General features: G+C 41.3%; 1 protein-coding gene across 1 annotated transcript in view; it reads left to right on the top strand.

Moving 5' to 3' along the window:
• RELN (reelin) overlaps positions 1-21481 on the top strand; it is a 292640-nt gene that overhangs the window by 266409 nt on the left and 4750 nt on the right. The window contains exons 50-63 of the mRNA XM_053405719.1: positions 391-647; positions 1052-1206; positions 2134-2348; positions 3799-3976; positions 4300-4475; positions 7032-7138; positions 8647-8889; positions 10134-10309; positions 10833-10906; positions 11783-11944; positions 12613-12770; positions 14274-14493; positions 15027-15224; positions 16599-16697. Of these exons, the coding sequence (XP_053261694.1) occupies positions 391-647; positions 1052-1206; positions 2134-2348; positions 3799-3976; positions 4300-4475; positions 7032-7138; positions 8647-8889; positions 10134-10309; positions 10833-10906; positions 11783-11944; positions 12613-12770; positions 14274-14493; positions 15027-15224; positions 16599-16697 (2418 nt within the window). The remainder of the gene's footprint in view (positions 1-390; positions 648-1051; positions 1207-2133; positions 2349-3798; positions 3977-4299; positions 4476-7031; positions 7139-8646; positions 8890-10133; positions 10310-10832; positions 10907-11782; positions 11945-12612; positions 12771-14273; positions 14494-15026; positions 15225-16598; positions 16698-21481) is intronic.

Below are 21481 nucleotides of genomic sequence, written 5' to 3'. Positions count from 1 at the left end.
ATAGCAAAACAAAGGATTTATTATAACTGATAAAAAACCCATTGTCATGTAAATTTGAATAATAATAACTATATAACTACATTTACATAAGAAAGCACTATGCATAAGGATGTAGAATTCCTGTATTTCAAAGAGTGTCAGTGGGGGTGAAGTTTAGATGGATCCCCTGTCCTGCGATGAATGCTAACCCAGGATTTAAATCTTCATTGTGGTAATCCAACAAGTAAAATGTTGTAATGTTTATCCTAAGAGGAGCATTGACCTTATAGGTAATCATCACCCAAACAAACACTGTAGACTTATATAGAGTCATCTAACTGTACTTCTGATCTTTGGGTAATTCTCAAGTTTTCAGTGTAAATTTTCACAGGCTCTCTTGCTGCTTTTTAGCTTTGTGAACATTCTCCTTCCTCCTGGTGCCCAAGAGGTGGGGACCCGTTTTCGCTGGTGGCAGCCCAAGCATGATGGTCTGGATCAGAGTGACTGGGCTATTGACAATGTGCTGGTATCAGGGTCAGCTGACCAGAGAACTGTGATGTTGGACACGTTTAGCAGTGCGCCACTGCCGCAGCACGAACGCTCTCCCGCAGACGCAGGACCCACCGGCAGGATTGCTTTTGATATGTTCATGGAAGACAGAACAACAGGTAGGACGAAAACCAGTGTTGTCCATGTTATTATTTTTTCTTCTCTGTGACAAGCATAAATTTACCTGGAGAAGCATTTCCCAACATGGCAATTGAATAGTAGGAAAAGCTTCAGCCATTGAATTTCCTCCACCCATGCAGTGGTTAAAAAGAAAGAGGAGTGCTGTCAAAAAAAATGGTAACCGTAGAACAAGGCATAGGTAAAGCCATACATATTTTTTAAAGTATTGCAATAATGTATGAGAATAGTGTTTCTGCATTAGAATGAAACAAATCATTCTTCTATTATAACCCAATGATGATTTAATAATCCAGTAACTGTTTTCAGCACTTAACACCATCAGTATTTTTAATTATCGAAAACTGCAGTTTTAAAACATTGGTATGAATATTATTTTCTTCAGTGAATGAGCACTGGCTGTTCCATGACGACTGTTCAATTGAAAGATTCTGCGAGTCTCCTGATGGCGTCATGATGTGTGGTAGCCATGATGGCAGAGAAGTTTATGCTATCACCCATGATTTAACTCCTACAGAGAACTGGATTATGCAGTTCAAGGTAAACACCGCTTTCTAAAGAGATTTACATTAACACCAGGGCTTTTTTCAGCTGGAACTCACCAGAACTGATGCTCCCCCCTAGAGAGGAAAAAAAAAGCCCTGATTAACACCCTTTTAACCATTTAAATTTATTCTGTTGTGCCAACACTTTCCATGTGTTTTTGTGTTTCTTGTTGGTAGGTGACAGATGGTTCTTCCTTACTGGGCAGTAACATGCTCCTTATCTGGATCAGGGCCCCAGTCAGTTTCCTGTTAAAAATCTCTCCCTCACTTGACTACTATTTGACTCTGAATGTAGCACCTTCAGCAGCAAACAGAAAGAGGGGGCTTGGTGATTTTGGGGAGGAAACTGGCATGGCACCCCAATCCAGACTGAGAGTAGGTTCAGAATGAGAGCCTTGTAGCGGCTTTACTTTCAAAATAAAAGTGGCCAGTTTAAGGATGCCTCCCCCCCAAACATTAATAGTGCTACATGTAGTTTTCCCCTCAGCCTCTATAGTTGTAAATCTCTTACAAAAATCAGGTCTTGTCTTCCACAAAGAAACTGATCTTTTACAGCTTGCTTATCACTGAGCTGGAAAATCTCACTTGCAGGTACAGCGATAGAGCTCAGCTACACCAAGAACACTGTATCTTAAGCAGATAGTTGTATAATTAATGAGACTAGCATGAAAGGAAGCCTGATAACTTGATAAGATACTGACTGGATAAGTCAGAAGATCAAGGTTTCTCTTTTTGTCCTTTCATTGGCATGCAATAAAATTCTGGGCAATCCTTCATGCACCTCTGATTTTCCCCAATCAGTCTAACAGATAATAATACTCTGCTATAAATTTACGTGAAAACCTCACTATTATTTTTTCTTGCTGGAAAAAACGATATCTGAAAGAAAAATGTGTGTCACTTTTTACATGTACTATATTAGATTTCTGTCGGCTGTAAAACCTCAGAAAAAATTGCCCAGAACCAAGTCCATGTGCAATATTCTACTGACTTTGGAGTGAGTTGGAGCTACCTAATACCTCAGTGCTTACCTGCTGACCCCAAATGTTCTGGGAGTGTTTCACAGCCATCTGTCTTCTTTCCAACAAAAGGATGGAAAAGAATAACTTACCGTCTACCTGAAAGCCTAGTAGGGAAGTAAGTATAAATAATATCTGAGCTACTGATGTTATCAGAGTGGCCATATCGGTCTTCTGGACATATCCTTCCTTCTGTGAGAGTAGCAAAGTACCACACAGAAGCAATACTGATCAAGCTAAGGATTTGATGGGTCTGTTGCACCATGGTTCTGTGCTATGCATCTGATGTTTCTAGTTCATTTGGAATGAAGACATCCATTACAAGGAACAATATAGTTAGTAGTCCCACAAGCAAAACTAGACAGTTTCCATTATTTTGGAAACTGGGAAACTGATTTCAGAATTCATATGAATAACTTGTTTACATAACCTGTTCAACTGTAATAACTTATCTTCAGTCTCCTATCTTTCCATATAATTAAACTGTAAGACTGTCATCATGCAGCAGTGGCCATGTGAACGGCAGCATGATGACAGAACAGCTGGCAAGGAGCCAAGCAACAGTGCAGCCCAGACAAGCTGCAGAGGAACAGCCAGGACAACCTGGGAGCTCAAAGGCTGAAGAGGTGGGAGCTGCTTTGCCCTGCCTGTTCCCCTGCAGCTTGCCTGGACCATGGTTTGGGCAAGCTGTAAGGGTTTGGCTGAGCAAACAAGTGGTGGCCAAGACCAGGGAAGTGACAAGGAGGATGTAACTAGGGGCAAACAGGCAGGCTGGAAAGTTGAAGGTTGGATTGGCATGGAGTGGGCTTTGCAAGCCTTCTCACATTCCCCTTGTCACCTCTGCCATTTACAGGGAGGAAGGGTAATCACCCCTTCGTCTTGTCCCTGCAATGCTTCTTACTCTGGCTTCCCACAGCAATGGCATTAGTGACCATGGGATGGGACCAAAGGAGAGAAAGTTTTAGGTGTGAGCAATGTATTGAGGGGAGGAGGAGTGCAGTGTGGATGTTCTGTAGGAAGAAGGGGGAGCATGGTTTAGGCCAGTGCTTCTCAAGATACCTGATGTGGTGGACTGGCAACTTTTTCCCACTGTGCCAGGGACCTGTACCATACTTGGTCCCTGAAACATCACCCTGAACCTGGGCTGTGGTGGAGTCACCGTGGACTGGCAGCTGATGGCTCGTGGACTGACACCGGTCCATGGACAACCACTTTGTGTAGCACAGCTTTAGGTGGTCTGGAGGGGGAGGGGAGCACAGATTGGGTGATCTGTAAAGGGATGGTGTTTGGGTGGTCCATAAGAGGAAGGGGGTTGGGCAAGATGTGAGGGGTTGTGTGGTTGGATGAAGTATAAAGGGTGGGGGTTGGCAAGGGGATGGGCAGTTTGAGGGGGTGGGGAGTAGGCCAGGTTGGCAAGTAATGGAAGCAGGGACACACACCCAACTGCATACATTATCTTGTATCATCTGTTGAGAGACATGTCCTATGGCCTTCAAGTTTATGTATGCATATTACTTGTGTTGTAATTTTTGCTTATTTTCTCTATCTCTGTTTATGTGTTAACTCAGCCCAGTACGGTTTAGATTTTATCAGAAGTACTCTGATATGCAGTGGGCCATTGACAATTTCTACCTTGGACCTGGTTGTGTAGACAACTGCAGAGGCCATGGAGACTGTCTGAAAGAACAATGTGTCTGCGATCCAGGTTTCTCTGGTCCAAACTGCTACTTAACTCAGACTTTGAAGGTAATCTAAATTTGGTGCAGACTGTACTGAATATGCAGGATAGAAAGTATTTTTAAAAATCAAATATGCGTCTGTGCTAGAATTAATCTTCACATGCAAGTACCAATAAACATTTAAAAAATGCAAAACCTTTATTTATTTTTTGTCTGATTAAAGCAAACATGAGTCTTGTGTTCCAACAAAATATACTTTACATGTAAAATTATTTTTGGCATACTATAGGAGTGAAAAAACATATTTCTAAAAGCTAAATGTCTATTCTTTTTACAACTAAAATTCGAGTTGGTGACTGGCTTCTCAAATGTTATAAAATTCTTTAACAGACTTTCCTGAAGGAGCGCTTTGACAACGAAGAAATTAGACCGGATTTATGGATGTCTCTGGAAGGAGGCACTGCTTGCATGGAGTGCGGGATTCTAGCAGAAGACACCGCTCTGTATTTTGGAGGCACTACAATGAGACAGGCTGTCACTCAAGACTTGGATTTGCGAGGTGCAAAGTATGTCAGGTTACTTAATAGAGTTGAACATAGCTAATATATTTTAATGAAAGTTTAAATAATGACAGAGCGACAGACTGAGTGGCTGTGGGAACAGACAAAGGTATATGAGCCTTTTACCCTTAAAGCACCCAATCAGAGTCAGCTCAGGAAGGCAGAACTTGGAAGAATAAGTGAGAGCATCAATTCACTGGCCTTCGTAAAAAGAGTCGTTAAATTATTATCATCCACAGTTTCACAACTGCACAAAGCATGATTCACATTCTTAAATGTCAATATAGTCAGCGGCTGCAATCCTGCATACATTTTTAGTCACCTCACTTGAAATCAGTAGGTTTGGTATGTCACCAGTACAAAGGATTTAAGCCTACAAAATGTAATATGCAAGAAAAGGCAGGAGAGATAAGGAGTGCTTTGAAAGCCCCCGTGTAATTACTGTATTTTTCGCCCTATAGGACGCACTTTTTCCCCTCCAAAAATGAAGGGGAAATGTGTGCGTCCTATGGGGTGAATGCAGGCTTCAGGAAGCTATCCGCAAGCCTGGGGAGCCCGCGGGAGTTCTCACAGGGCTCCCTAGGCTTGCGGATAGCAGCCTGCTGCCCAAAGCCCGGGGTGCGCTGAAGCAGCGCGCCCCGGGCTTCAGGCAGATATCTGCAAGCCTGGGGAGCTCCCGCTGGGCTCCCAAGGTTTGCGGATAGCAGCCTGTTCTGGGGGCTGGGGTCGGGGGAAGCTTGGGCTTCCCCTGCCCCAGCCCCGCGTCTGGGGGGGGGAAATAAATTATTTTTCCTTTATTTCCCCCCAAAAAAACTAGGTGCGCCCTATGGGCCGGTGCACCTTATGGGGCGAAAAATACGGTAGTTGTACAGGTAGTCACTTTATAACAATGAATACTAGCTGTCACTCTGGTGTCACAGATGGAAAGGACAAAAGAAGTCTTGGTGGGGAAATAAGTGCTGTTGATTTGTTGGGACCCACTAGTAGGTCATGGCCTGATCCAAGCTGAGTTGCAACAGGAGCACTACCACTATGCAAATATATGGTTTTAGGATTAAGGATTAAGAAGTGGATCCTCAAATCCGTGCTTGATTTAAAAGTGGGTCCTGGGTCAGAACAGGTGGGAAATACCTCTTGTAAACTACAGTCCTTTTAGCTGCTGTATTGAGTGGTATAAAAACTGCGGTTCACTAAAGCAGCTACAGTAGACTGAGCTTGCATATGAGGTACTAAAATGGGCTAAAGGCAGGGCTTTTCTTCAGCCAGAACTCAGTTCCGGCACCTCTCAGGTGGGCACCATTGCCATCATAAGAGATTGACGGAGGCGTTCATGGTGAGTTTCAGTACTTCTTTTTCTAGAAAAATAGCACCGGCAAAAGAGTACCCAGTAGTGTTTCTCCTAACACTGTTTCAAGGACTGTTTGGAATTAATAGGTCTAAGTTAGTTGTGTCTGTTAATTTTAGACTGTTTTCTCAAGGTAGGACTAACACTGAAGACAAACCCCAAGTTTCCTTTATCCCTTGAGATATTTCTGTGCCTAACAGCTGCCAGAAGGAAAGGGGGAGGGGAGATTTATAGTGAAGTTTCTTTGAACATGCAGAAGATTGAGGCATATGGTCGGGGCACAAGGTTGTCATGTATATTTATTTTTGTATTTATTTTTAAAGTGCGAGTTATAAGAGTTTGTGCTCCTCCCCAGAGTCTCTATAAGTTAAATCTTCAGCTGGGGTAATGAATGAATCTTGTTTGAATGGCACATGCTTGTAAATGTGTGTGCACACAGGAAGGTGCCATACATTGCATAGCTATCCATTTTACATGCTTGGGGAGTATTTTGAACTGTTCATAACATATATGACTGTTACATTACAAGAATTACAAATTCTTATAATTTTAGGTTGTATCACATTCGTTTTCCAGGAGCTAAAAGTGGCATACATAAGTCCCACTCCTTTTACATTTTTACCCTTATAGTAACCCTAGATATGTCAAAGAAGTGATTCAGTTAAACAAATTGCAAACTAATACTGTACAGGGAAATCTGGTAGGGAAAGATGGGACTCCACAGCGCCACCTGGTGTCACTGTGTTATATCGCATATACAACGCATAAAAAACGCTTTTTCTTTACCAATCTAGCTGAGTCCCCTGTGAAGTAATTTAAGATGAGAGTCAATGACTGCCCAAAGGTCATCCAGTGAAGAAGTAGGGACATTTGCTGATCCACCTCAGGCATTAAAATTTATTGGGCCAGACATACAAGGGACAAGTGTTCACTAGTTGATTTTTACTGTATTTGGGGACCTGAGAGCTCCAGTTATCAATATTGCAGGCCAGCGACCCCTCTTCTAATACAGATGTCATTTAACTAGGCAATAAAGACTCATTACAGTTTCAATTCTGCATGTATTTTATACTCACCATGAAACTGATTCGAGGGTTCTTCCTTGTTTTGCATACGTTGTCTGAACTTGTTTCAATTTCATTTATGTGGAGAAATGTCTACTTTTTCCTTGGGAACATACAATTATTGTGATTACCCACCAATGTCTTTTCATTCAGATTTTTACAATATTGGGGAAGAATTGGGAGTGAAAACAACATGACAACATGTCACAGACCAACATGTCGGAAGGAAGGAGTTCTGCTGGATTATTCAACAGATGGAGGCAAGTGTCTATTTTAATGATATCTAATAAATATTTCTGCTTATATTTAAGCACCGTACAGTTACGGGGGGGAAATCCAAAAAAAGAACATTGCCTGCAGAGGTATGATTTGCAGCAGAGCAGAACCTGTGCTCTTGAATTTCAGTTACCTGAAAGTTATAGTTATCTAAAAACACTGGCTGCAAAAGCGAGCCCCTAATTCAGTATGCCTAGATGGCCTCTTTTCTGCCTTTTGTTCTGGTAACACAGACGCACAGGCACTAAAATGTGGTGTGGGAGGGGGGATAACAGTAAATCTTAAATCTGTGCTATATGTCAATATAATCCAGTGAAAACAGGCACTCTAGTTTATTGAAACTCCTCTGATAATCCAGATATTTTGGATGTCTCCCATGCCATTTGGATGAATAAAATTGTATGGTGTTCAGAAATATATTTTCATGCCCTCATTCTTGTCCTTGAACAATATTTTCCTGCATTTCAGAAGAAATTGGATGAACTGTTCCTCCTTTAACTACATGTCTTGTTGAAGACAATGGAACTGCTTAAGAATCGCCCATTGTTGCACAAGAAATATTCTGTTGGAAACTCTTCTATAAATAAACAGGACCTAACTTCTTTAAACTCACTTTATTTTTGTTATAAGGCAACTGAAATTTAATCTGACAGCTAGCCACCTGCTGCTCTCCTGATACTATGTACGTGTTAAGGGGAATGTAAGCTGAGTGATTGTGCACATTCACCAGGAAGCATGGAGAATGTACACGTAACCCTTCTGTGAAGAGGTGTGCACATATCCAAGTCAACATACATAATCTTCATACAACAGGCTTTGGGGGATGTGCATATATCGACTGAATGTATATTGACTGGGAAATGTGCACACCTCTTCATGGAAGGGTTATGTCAGGCATGGCCAAACTTGGCCCTCCAGATGTTTTGGGACTACAATTCCCATCATCCCTGACCACAGGTCCAGTTAGCTAGGGATGATGGGAGTTGTAGTCCCAAAACATCTGGAGGGCCAAGTTTGGCCATGCCTGGGTTATGTCCACATTCTCCAAGAGTCCTGGTGAATGTGCACAGTAGCCCGTTGTTATGCACATTAACCACTCAACTTACATTCCTCTTAATATCTTCACTGTCAGTGTAATATTTACACTGCACATGGTGAGTCTCCTGTACATTCCTAATGAACAAAACTCTACCTCAGAAAATATTAGTAACGAAATGTGATTTCTTCACAGTGCCAAAAAAGATTATGCAACCACTTAATCAAATGGACATTACACCAACAGTTCTAATCAGTACACTTACAAAAATCTTTAGTATCAAGCTGCTAGTAGGGAAGTGTTTATTGTTTATTATCATATCCATTTTCAGGCATCTATAGTTATGACTGGTTCAAAGCCACCCACTGAATAATGGTGGACCACTTGAATCCAATCTCAACATGAGTTCTCAGATATTGATAAGTTCTTACTTTACCTTGACTCTTTGTCCTGTAGGAGTATCTTGGACACTGCTCCATGAGATGGATTATCAGAAATACATCTCCATCAGACACGATTACATCCTGCTCCCAGAAGATGCTCTGACCAATACAACTCGCCTGCGTTGGTGGCAGCCATTTGTAATTAACAATGGAATTGTGGTTTCGGGCTTTGATCGTGCCCAGTGGGCACTGGATAATGTACTGATTGGAGGAGCAGAGATCAATCCGAGTCAACTGGTAGATACATTTGATGATGGTAAGAGTCGAGCAAGTCACCATTTTTTTCATCATTATGTTTTGTTGATTGACGGAGTTTCAAGTCCATATTTGAATTTTTGTTTAAAGAAGACACAGGGGACTTTTTAAATAAGTTTTTTTCCAAAAAAAATAAATTGCTCATAATAAAATATATATTAATCTTGTAAAATAATGCCAAGGAAGCTTCCTAGATATAGATATTATCAACATATTTTGAAATTGAATAGTTTTAACAAAATAGCACCAAAGGTCAGCAAATGCTACGACTAAGAGGATGGGGGGTATCGACTGAGCTCCCCCACCCATGTGGGCCATTTTTTCAGGTGGACAGAGCTAGACACCTATCAATCAACTGGTTGACCCAACTTCAAAGGAAAGAACCTGGGGTGAAACTTAAATTCTGAAAGCAGGGATTAGCTACACTAGGGAATACCCAATCAGGAGCTGGGTAATGGAGCTGATCCCAGCAATCCCCGCTTTGGGAAGGGATCAACTACACTATGGTGCTCCCGACTGGGAATTCCACAGTACAGCTGATCCCTGTGAGGTTTGTTGTCAGCACCAATCAGCTGATTGGTACTGAGAGCAACCCTGAAGGTTGCTGGTCATTCTTTTTCAGCTGCATCTTTACTTGTCCCATCCCTGATGTCACATGTCAGGTGTGGGGCAGGTGGACATGATTTGATGACAATCCAAATTAGGACCCCTACCAGCCTACTTTGGCTATGGGAATGAGGTTCCCCACCACTAGCTTAGATATTCATAGAGGGTTAAATGTGGCGAATATGCCACCACTCCTACATTTCCTAATGCCTTTGGGAAGGTCAGAGGCAGTGTAAGTTAATTAGCCACTGCCTGTGGCTTCCTGAATGCCAAGCATAGAATGATAAATCTAACAAAATCCAGTGCGCAGTCTGAAAGCACATGAGGTCACCACCATGCTGAAGTTATGCATGAGTCTGGTCAGTATTTTGATGTGTGGCCATCTGGGAGCCCCCTGTACATCACCATGTTTTCCATTATGGGGGAAAAAATACTGTACATGCACACCCCTTCTCAAAGAACTCTGGTGGGAGAAGGATGAAAAGAACGCCAACAATATATGCCTTGTCTGTCTGCCTATCGCTTTTTGGAATATTTTATCATTCTGTTACGAATATACAAAAAAATACTTTTATCTATTTAGTACGTATTGGAACATTATGAAACTTCTCCTTAATTCTGTCTAATTGATGTTAATAGAAGGCATTTCCCATGAAGAAAACTGGAGTTTCTACCCAAATGCCGTCAGGACTGCAGGCTTCTGTGGCAACCCATCATTCCATCTCTACTGGCCAAATAAGAAAAAGGATCAGACGGACAATATCCTGTCCTCTCGGGAACTCATTATACAGCCAGGATATATGATACAGTTTAAAGTAAGAAGCTTCTGTTCTTCCAAAGTAAAATGTTGAGTCCATAGACATCAGATTTGCCTAGAAATTCTGACAGGGTCAAGTGGGATGCCTGGTTCGGATTTCTATCAAATATTTACTGCATATTGCTTATTAGAATTTATTGGAACCACATTAGGGTGCCTAACAATAACACTGATACATAAATACTACTTCCATTCAAAGAGCACTGTCCAGGCTTTGGAAACAACTAGAGGAAAGTGATATTTTATTGTGCTCCATTTATCTCAGGGGCAACCTTTTCCCCTGAAGAAAGCCAGTTTTCCCCCTCACAAGGGGAATGTCATTATAACAGCACTACCTTTACTAGGATGTCGATTAACTGACGCTCAGGAAAATTTAGGATGCCGATTTGGCTAGTAAACATTGGCTCACCCATGCAGAAGGTTATAACAGACAGGGGAGAAGGAAAGAAAGAGAACGTCAAAGCTGGAAGGATGTTGCTTTAATTTTAGTTAAAATTAAATTGCTATTGTGTTTGTTTCAGATTGTAGTTGGCTGTGAAGCAACATCTTGTGGAGACCTCCATTCTGTGATGTTAGAATATACCAAGGATGCTAGGTAAATCTATGTCCACAGTGAGATATATTGTGGAATGGGCTTGAAAACTTGAAGTAATTCTTTAAAAAATCATTTTATATTATCCGTTTAAATTATATACAGGCACTCAGTTCAAGAGGCCCAAAATATACAAGTAGATTAGCACATACCTAAACAGTAAAATCACTGTTTGGAGCCGTCCAGTATCTTTTGCTGTTTTATTATTATTTTTTAATTATGTTTTTCAGATACGGGTTGATTGGTTTTATTGTATATTTCTGTTGTATGCCATCTTGATATATGTATGAAAGTGTGGATCATAAACATTCAAATGAATCGTAAATAAATAAATTAAGATCCAAACATCATCATAAGAATGCAATAAATATATAGAAAGAATGAGTAGCTAAAGCTGTCCTAAATTCATCATTGCAGATTTCTTTGGAATCTGACGTATCTTGTTAGACCACTTTTCTTAATTAATTATCTATGCGATCAGAAGATCCTTGGAACTAGCATGGCCCCCTACCCATTATGGAATTAGAAATGTGGAATTTGCAGGAATTCACTTGACACTTCAGGGTTTAAGTCATGAATGTGCCTGTGAAACTTATTGAACCAAAACATCCAGTCTACATGGGGACCCTGTTCTTACCAGATTTATTCCACTGCTCCTGACAAAGTTCCTATATCATGGGATTAGGATAAGAAAATCTATAACTGGGCAAAGAATACAGGACTTCAATCTTGGTCTGTTTATAACTCTACTTGGAAGAATATTGTTAAGGATAATATTTTTTTAAATACACCCATTTCCATGACATTTAGTAGGTACTCGACTTTTTTATTATTCTCTTCAGCTGCTGTAACAATATTATTTCCTTTTTCTTCTTTCAGGGCAGATTCATGGCAGCTTGTCCAGACACAATGTCTTCCATCGTCTTCTAATAGTGTTGGCTGCTCCCCATTTCAGTTCCATGAAGCTACAATCTATAACTCTGTCAACAGCTCCACTTGGAAGAGAATAACTGTTCAGCTGCCAGATCATGTCTCATCCAGGTAGGTTACTGAAAGGTCATCTTATTGCATTGCAATAAAACATCATCTGCTTAGCTGGCACTGGTTGAGGGCGCAGAAGAAGAGGCAATTTAAAACATTATTTTCTCTCCGCTCTGGTACATAATCAATATTATTGGGGAAATATTTCCCCACAGTAAAAATAAATAGTGTTTCCAAGAGAATGTCTTGGAGGTTCAGTGCTTCAGCAGACACCCTGCTCCATTACTTGTGATATATTGGACAAAATAACGTTTGTGATTTTAATGCCCTGCATCTTCCACAGCCCCTTGAAACACAGGCTAGCAAATGTTGTAACTGTAAGACACAGAAGGCACTAAAACAGCACCCAAGGCTGCAGCATGCATACACATGGTAGTCTCTATCCATTGTCTAACATGCCTATAATGTGTGCCAATATTGCAATAAAACTTTTTGTGTTAGGATGTATTGTTTGTTACAATTATATCTCATCTTTCCTCCAAGGAGCTCAGTGTGGCATTTATGGTTCACCTTCTCCCCACTTCATCCTCACAACTCTGTGAGGCAAAGGGAGAGAGGGGCTGGCCCAAAGTGACCCAGAGAGCTCCCTAGCTGACGGTTCAAACTCTGGTCTCCCCATCATAATCCAGCCATTCCTCTCTGGCTCACGGTGGCTATTTTATTTGCAGTGCAACTCAGTTCCGGTGGATACAAAAAGGAGAAGAATCAGAAAAGCAAAGCTGGGCAATTGATCATGTGTACATTGGAGAATCCTGCCCAAAACTCTGTGGCGGCCATGGATACTGTACAACCGGAGCCATTTGCATTTGTGATGAAGGATACCAAGGTGTCATGTTTATTATTATTATTATTATTATTATTATTATTATTATTATTATTATTAAAATCTAGTCCATTGAAACTAACTCAATATTAGATAGCAAAAAGGGTCTGGAATCCACCATGCTTCAGAGGAAGTCTGCTGAGACTCCTAGGCAATGTGTGGCTGGTGCCTGAAAAGTTTGGAAATGTGAATGCAGAGACCATCTTTCACCTATCAATATTAGTACTCCACCTAGCCCTTCCCAAAAAATGTGTACTTGCTTGCACAAATCACAGGCTGCGGTAGCAGACGGTGTGCTGGGGAGGCGGCACTCACCTGATCTCCTGGCAGCTAAGCCGCTAATGCTTAGCAGGAAAGAGAGGGATGGGGAGGTCAGCAGAACCAATCTGGTAGGTAATTCTGCCAATGTGTTTGCACCATGCTGACACCTACCCTTACCTGCTGTCAGGTGAGTGGCATTGCTCCTTCATGCCATCAGCTACTGACAGGGTACCTAAAACTCAAATAGCCCTGCAGTTCATATTTACGGAAGCCATTTCTGTTTTCAATTTTGAATTGGAAAAATTCAGTCCTGAAGGGGTGCAGCCTTCCAATGACAATCCAGCAAAGCACCAGACTAGCTACGTGAGAACTGCCATTTAAATGATTGGTTAACTACAGTGATAAGTCCCTCGGTGTGGTTTGGGTGGTGTATAGCCCAAATACCATCAGTAATGAGAGAGAGAAACATGAAGGTTTCCACCGCCCCATTATTGGTTGTACAAGTACTGTTCAGAGGAATTAGTTCTGGGTTCCTCAAATGTGGTGCTACACATTCAGCGGACTGGTGGGAACAATGCACTCCGATGGCTGTCTGTATTAACATTTACTGTATTAACATTTACTCCTAGGGCTGTCTGGTATTAACGTTTACTAAGGATAGTGAATTTACCAAAGAGCATATTTACCAAAGAGCATTAATCTGTATTCCCAACATGTGCAAACATAACCAGTGTCCTATCAACAGTGTTTCTGCTCTGAAAAAGTTATGTCCGATGTCGTTTTAGCTGGCAAAGACAAAATCACTAAATAAAATACAATCTCAAGACAAGTATGATGCACTATGGCAACTAGTCTTGAACATATGTGTGAAATAAGATGCTTGATCTACCACCATGTATTTATTTTTTATATAGGGCTAAAACTGGGAAAGAAAATATATGGCATTTTTAACATAGGTTATTTGAAAATCAATGAATGTTTATAACTGAATCAGTCTACAAATAAAAGACCCTGTATCTGAGGACTTACAAGTGACTTTCAGTGTTTTAAAGTGTCGGGAGAGAGGGAGCTTGGTGCTCTTATGGGGTAATATTTCAAGTCGAGCATCAGGAGCTTTCGCTTTCCCTCAGCCCCAAGTTCAAGGACTTAACCTGAAGCACAGGCTTTTCTTAACCAGGAACATAAATTCTCCGTTAGAGTATCTCAGTGTTGTCAGCATTGTAATTTTTATTTATTCCTTTTCAGGGGATGACTGCTCTGTTTTCAGCCACGACCTTCCCAGTTATATTAAAGATAATTTTGAATCTGCAAGAGTAACTGAAATAAACTGGGAAACTATCCAGGGTGGGGTTATAGGAAACGGATGTGGGCAGCTGGCACCGTTTGCCCATGGAGATTCTCTGTATTTCAATGGATGCCAGATAAGGCAAGCTGTAACTAAGCCTCTGGATTTGACCCGAGCAAGGTAATTTTGTGTTGTCATGAATCTTAAATATATATTTTTCAATTTGCGTGAGAAAGTTAGTGTTGAACACAATGGCATTCAGTGATATTAGGGGTGCAGGTGGAATGAAAATAACCTTAGGAAATAAAATTACAGGGATTGTTTTGCAACCTGAGTTGTGTTCTGTTGTTCCCGCCACGCATTTGGCCTAGACCAAATGGTGCTATGGCTAGATGAGCTCACCTCCAACACAGAGGCATTCAGTCAGACTTCTGAAAAGGGGGACCTACATGTACACATATCACCTTCCAGCTTGAAGTGTCTTTTCCTTGCTTCACTACCCTGGTGGAAGAGGGGGCGGATTGTTCCATCTGGCAAGCCAAATTGCTTGCCCTGATGGGACAATTGCCTTGGCACCACATGGAAATTCTTCCCAAAGAATCTTAAGAGTCAGTTTTATTGTTAGTAGTTTTACTCTTAACTGTTAGATCATGCAGTAAAGTAATTTCTATTCTATTCTTTTAACCTCTCCTCTCATGGTTTTTCCTCCCCAGCAAAATAATGTTTGTTTTGCAAATCGGAAGCCTTTCTCAAACAGACAGCTGTAACACCAATCTAAGTGATCCTAATACGGTGGACAAAGCGGTGTTGCTCCAGTACAGTGTAAATAATGGGATTACATGGCAAGTCATTGCACAACATCAACCAAAGGACTTTATACAAGCCCAAAGAGTGTCTTACAATGTACCACTGTAAGTACCGAGTAATACTACCAGTCTCTTTTACCGCAGACAATCCATACAAAAGAAACCCAACCACACATTAAAGTAAAAACCAGGGTGGGTGGGGCAGACACTGTAAAGTGAAATGGGTCTTGCCCTGGAGGGGGATGGATGTGACCGTTAAAAGTTATTTATGAGACACCAGCATTTTTAATTAAAGAACTAAATCCTTTTTTTAAAAAAAAAGATTGAACTGTGAAAGAAAAACCTATTATTTTCTGAGCCAATATAGTTTAAAAGTGAAAATTTATGTGGTCTGTATTCACTCGTGACTTTTCCAGAGATATTATAATTTGACATTTTCCCCCACAGATGTTGTTACAATTTCACGTTGGTCTTCGTTACTTATACTCAGTGGAGCCTGCTGCCCTTTGGAACTGGTAGGGTGGAAAGCGGGGAGCCCAAAAGAGAAGATGGAGACATAGTCAATGGCAGACAGAGCTTCCTAATTCTGGTTTTGTCCCCATCCTCCTCCATGCAATACTGAGACTGAGGAGGAAGTTGACAGCCAGCACTACCTGCTAGACTGCTTGTGAGGCGCTAGGCAGGTGCAAGCTGGCTGAGGACTGACTGGGCTTGGTGGGGCAGTGCCCTTCTTGCCCTAGTGGACAAGCCTCTGCTGCTAGTTCTATGGCAAGTAAATACTTAGCCTAAGACTTGACATTTAGCAGCAAATTCAAGGTTCCCAGCTGGTTACTTGTCTCCAGTGTGCAGGAGTCTAGGGACCTCTTCAAAGAAGTAGCCGCAATTGCAACCTGGTTCCAAGACTGGATTTTTCAGTCAACTGGGGAAAGGATGCTAGGGAAAGGGTTTGCAGAGAAAAAAGTGATGGGTACAGAAAGGATTAAACACATTTTGTGACTTGCCACTCCTGCAAGTATCATCCATCCTGGCTTGTATTATGTGGAATCCCCTGACATCAGAACAGTTGCCAAGACACAGCTAATTTTAGCTCTTTTGCCTCAAACCACTGCTTTGTGACATGGTAGCTAAAAGTCCATTAATAGGATTGGACCGTCTGACTTTGGCATCCTTAGACTAGTATCATAAATGCACCCCACCCTCAAATATTTTTTTCAGAACGCTGTTAAGCTTGATAAATCTTGAAATAGCCTGGAAGAACATGGTAGTTCAAACAATGCATTGGAGTCTTGTTTCCTGTTTGTTGTTTATTGCCAAACACATTTCAGACTTTCTGCTCTGCATCTCCTGGAACAGACCGTGATATACAGATAAGACTATGAGAGAGCTGTATTGTCATGCCTCTTCAAGGATAACCCCCCATGCATGCTAAACGTCTGCTGGTCTCATCTCTAATTTCTCCTCCTCTGTCTGCCCCTTTAGGGAGGCACGAATGAAGGGAGTGCTCCTTCGCTGGTGGCAGCCCCGCCACAATGGCACAGGCCATGATCAGTGGGCTCTGGACCACGTAGAAGTTGTTCAGTGAGTATAAAACGTCGTCTCGTATCACCACTACCCTCATCTTGGAAAGTGCTGGTTTTTCCACAGCATGGCACATTTCAGTTTAGTAAGGAGCTCTTCCTAGTCCCAGGAGAGGGTATGTGTTTGAGGTCAGCTGCAGGGTAGAGGAATGCACTGGGCACTGTTGTAAAATGCAGGAAGGGGGAATGTGGGGTTTAAACTGCTTTTGAATTGCTGATATTTCTGTGCCCCATTGTCCATGGAATGTGTGTTTCAGCAAGTAAGGTGTGAAGCTGAATTGCATTTTGAAGCACACTACAGAACTGTAGTATATGTCGTTCTTCTGCAGTTATAAACACAATTCACCTGTAATGCTAAGCCAAACCATGACTTGGTGTAAACAAGGAAATGTGTGGGTTCCTGAAGGGAAGATTGCAGTCACTGTGCTCCTCCTGCAGTCCTGCTGCTGTTAAAATACTCAGGTCTACGGCATGGCTTGGTTTAGCATTGTATTAGTCTTGCTTCAGACTAGCCACAAGGTTTTGTTCCTGGTTTACTGTTTGTGGATCGGGAGAGACAAAGAACAAACTCAGGCTGATATGTGAAGCTAAGTCAAACCATGACTAGATCCTAAGTAACACAGCAGCAACAATCTTTTCTCTGGGAATCCACAAGTTTGTTCATTCAAGCCATGGTTGGCCTAGCATTGCGGGAGAATTGGGCCATATTGCAATTGACTTGGGCTTCAGCTTTAGCAACTAATGCCTTATTCATCCCCCACCTTTTCCCCAGTAAGCAGGTGGTGTTCAGAAACAGGGTTCATTATAGCAAGTTTCTATGGGCAGACAGCACTACATTCATTTCCCTGCCACACTCTTACCAAGTCAAATGTTTTTGTCCTGTTGATTCTTCCCCTGGCTAAAATGGTCTCGCAATCAGAATAACCAGTTTATGCTTATTGCATCACAGAAAGATGACCAACTTTTTCTCTAACAATTTAGTTCCTGACATTCTAGTGTCATGACGGGCTGGGATTCATCGCTCCAGTGGTTGGCTGAGAGAGGTGTGCCTCCCCAGTAGATAGGTTCAAACGTTATTTTATTGAAAGCTTTCAAAGAGTAATGGAGAATGATGGAGCTTGGATTATATCTCCAAACATTTTTGCTCAGCTGTTAAACTATTGGTTTCTTGATTCACATTTAAATTAGGGCTGTGGAAGTATTAATTGTATTAACTGGTACACTATTTTACTCAGTAATCATCACTTTTTGTTATATACTGTGAAAAGTGCTAATAGTATGATTGGGTCAGGTGCTGGTCCCAATCCAACTAAGGTTAGTTGTGACTAAAGTCCCCAAGTTATGACCCATTGAGAGTAACAGGATGTGGGCACAACTAACTTTAAAAAGTTCAGAGCCACTGGCTTGGATCTAGACTTGCCCCATGCTCCCCTGATTACAGTTCCTCCCAACCCAAAGCTGCTCCTGGACATCAGGAGACTCTCCAGAACGCAGCACAGAGGATTAAAGTGGGAGGAAGGAATTGGAGAAAATTGGGTGGAGGTGCCTTGCATGAGTTCCCATTTGCGCAAGATGCCCCTGTTGGATTTTTGTCCATTTACGACCCCTTACACCCCATCCCATCTCATTCTGAAGGGCTACTTGACTCTCAGAACCACTGGGGAAGCTTTGGGGAGGCAAATGAGCACTTCTGCAAATCTGGATCCAAGCCATTGTGTTGGTGATTTTTAAAATGATGATGAATTAGTTTGAAGAAATATCCTATTGCCATTGAATAGCTTCAAACTGCTAGTTGTATCTTCAGCCGTGGCTGACTTTGTTAAAGCAAGACTGTAAACTGTCTTTCAAAACCTCAACTTTAGTCTATGGACAGCCCTAATTTAAAGTAGTAAATATGACAATAGCAACTCGGATTACGGCAGCTAGATAGTCCTGCTCTAGACTTCACTGCAAGGCACCTGCTTGCATGTCACTCATGCCCACCCCAAGTATTGATTCACGCTTGGCAGTCTTTTGCTTTTTGTCTTTGTTATTTTAAACACACCTTGCTGACTTTGCCTCCATAAAATCAAAATCTAAGTTTGAAGTAGAAAAAGGAAACAGAGTTTTATTCTTAACTCACCAAGTACATTTGATGCAGATTATGCATACATAATACACAAATACATTTTTTAAATACTGCATTTTGGGGTAGAATATAGGTAGCTTGGGTAAATCCTAACTTTTCAAGATTTTCATCTTTAAAAATTAATGGGGGGGGGGAGGATAGAGCTTTCATATTAAAGTTGGAAAGGATATTTCTTACCATGAAATACTTCAGATTTTTCTATATATGTGCCACTTTCTTCTGCAGAGGCTCACAAAGTGGCTTTTAAAGAGTAAGTAAAAAGCAGCATTAAAAACATAATTTCTGATAATTTTGCACATTAAAGCAACAGTGGCAAAAAACCCCAAAACAGGTCAGTAATCTCAATTTCCACAATGAGCTTAACAGAAAGTTGGTTTTTACCTACCTTTCCATTGGAAAGTCTTAATAAACTCTCATTGGAAACAGCACTAAGATGACCCTTTTCTAATAGTGGACAATCTTACATCAAATAATGGCATAGCACTGTAACGTTCTCGTTGTAAATCTAAATTCTATCTATATATGAGGAAAGGCACTTCCTAAGGAGCCAGCTAGATTTCAGGGCAGTCATCCATGGGAATTAATAGAAGAAGAAGCATCTGAACATGTATTAAAGAGAGTTAAGGAAATGAACGTGCTATGGTTAACTGGACATACAGCATCAGCTAGCTGATCTGTAAGTAGGGCCACTAGATGTGAAAGAGGGTTCCCTGTACTTATAAAAGCGGTACAGAAGAGAAATTTCCAAGTGCTGCAGCTATTCTTATTTCTGATAGGCTGTCATGTGCAAAAATTCCCTCTTCTACACAACCCTTAAAGGTAGCCCTCCTTGGCCCTGCATCTATAGCCTTCCTGCAGTCTTATTCTAAGGGCTTGTCTCCATTGTATGGCTCCATCAGATAGGTTTTACACAAGCAGGGTGCAGGAACAATCCTTAGGTCGAAGCTTTCCAAATTTTTCATGTTGGTGGCACACTTTTTAGACATGCATCATTTTGCTACACACTAATTCAGTTTTACTAGCAAACCAAGGGTTAAACTAACCCCTTTCCAGCCCCAGGAGGAGCACGGGTAGTGTGTGTGCAACACACTGCAGCCAACACACTAACGTGTCACGACACACAATTTGGAAAGCTCTGCCTTAGGTGATGCAGCTCCCTTCTGCATCCGGAACCTGAACAAGATGCAGACACATGTCCATTTCATAGGACAAGGTTAGCCAAACATTGCTGGATTACAACTCTTGAGCATTGACTATGCTTTCTGGGGCAGGTGGGTGTTATAGCAACATCTGGAGGGTACCACATTGACCACCCAAGCTACAGAAATATACCCCAGCCACATGATCCACCTACCACAAAAAGGAAGATGGGGAGGATCTAGAGTGGCACCCGCAGTTCCTTATTATGACATTAATCCCTGCTGCTGCCATTCAGTGGCCATTCCATGTTGGCTCCTCCTATCTATGCCAGTAGGAAAATGCCAGCAGGGACTAAAGAACTCTGAGACATTTATCTTTTAAGAGACCATGTCACAAACTAGATATGAGGGTTAAACCTGATGTTAGTCATACTCAGAGTAGCCCCACTTAAATGAATGGACACAGTAAACTTATTGTTGTTGGCATCTGTCTGTCTCAGGAGACAATGGAAGAGTGCGCCTTCAGGGGTGAAGTCAAAAGACAGTCCAATGTTTGTCGCACAGTTGTTTTTGGATTCACAAATAGCCATTGTGGTGTGGAGCCTGACTGGGAGCATAGTAAGGAAGAGGGAGAGGAGCTTTAACTACTTATTATTCTTAAAAGTTTATTTACCATCCTTCATCTGAAAACTTTGCTCCCATTATGCTCCTGATCAGAACTGGTCACACCATATCAGCTCTTTGTGATGGGAGGAAAGATTCCATTGGCATCAAGGACCAACGGTGTGAACAATTATCACATCTAGTTTGGCTCTCTGTCTCTTAAATTATAAGCCCTTGAATTCATTGCATTCTTGATTGCATATATGGTTGGGGGGAAAACATTTTTAGGCAAATCACTCACTTGGACCTGGGGAGAGGGTCTTTTTAGGATAAATACTTCCTTCCTTTCTGGGAAATAATTTTTGCTCTCTGCACTCCTATATTTTATCTTCAAGAGTAAAACTTGGAACCAACTTTGTATTCTCTGTGCATGTCACTTCTCCCTTAGCCAAAGCTCACTGCCTGCTTTGCTATACTGTGGAAACCACACAATTATATATATTTTTTGCATGTCCATCTTGAATCATCGTTTCTTTGTGAAGAGGGCAAGCCCTTATTAGTGACTTAAGAAACAAAGATGTCAAATGTTACTAATAGCTGAAAGATGGGACACTTAGTCGCCCGTCCTTGTTCAATGACTCCCATCAAAATGTTAATGGCACATGAATTTGGAAGTAGCCCCATAATTCCTTTTACAAATATTATCTTTATCAAAATTGGAATCATCATGTTATGAGTTTGGGCTTATGGGCATGTTGTTAATCTTTCCATAAATATCACGCTTTTCATTATTAAGATAATTTCACGGTTTTGGCACAAATGATTTTTGAAAATTTTGTTGCAAAGAATCACCATGCTTTTTCTTAAAAGATTTAGATATGAAATCTGGCTTCTAGCAGTATGAAATTGCATTCA

This window comes from Podarcis raffonei, chromosome 10 (genome assembly GCF_027172205.1).
Source record: "Podarcis raffonei isolate rPodRaf1 chromosome 10, rPodRaf1.pri, whole genome shotgun sequence".
NCBI classification, from domain to species: Eukaryota; Metazoa; Chordata; class Lepidosauria; order Squamata; family Lacertidae; genus Podarcis; species Podarcis raffonei.
This window is presented reverse-complemented; position numbering and strand designations above follow the sequence as displayed.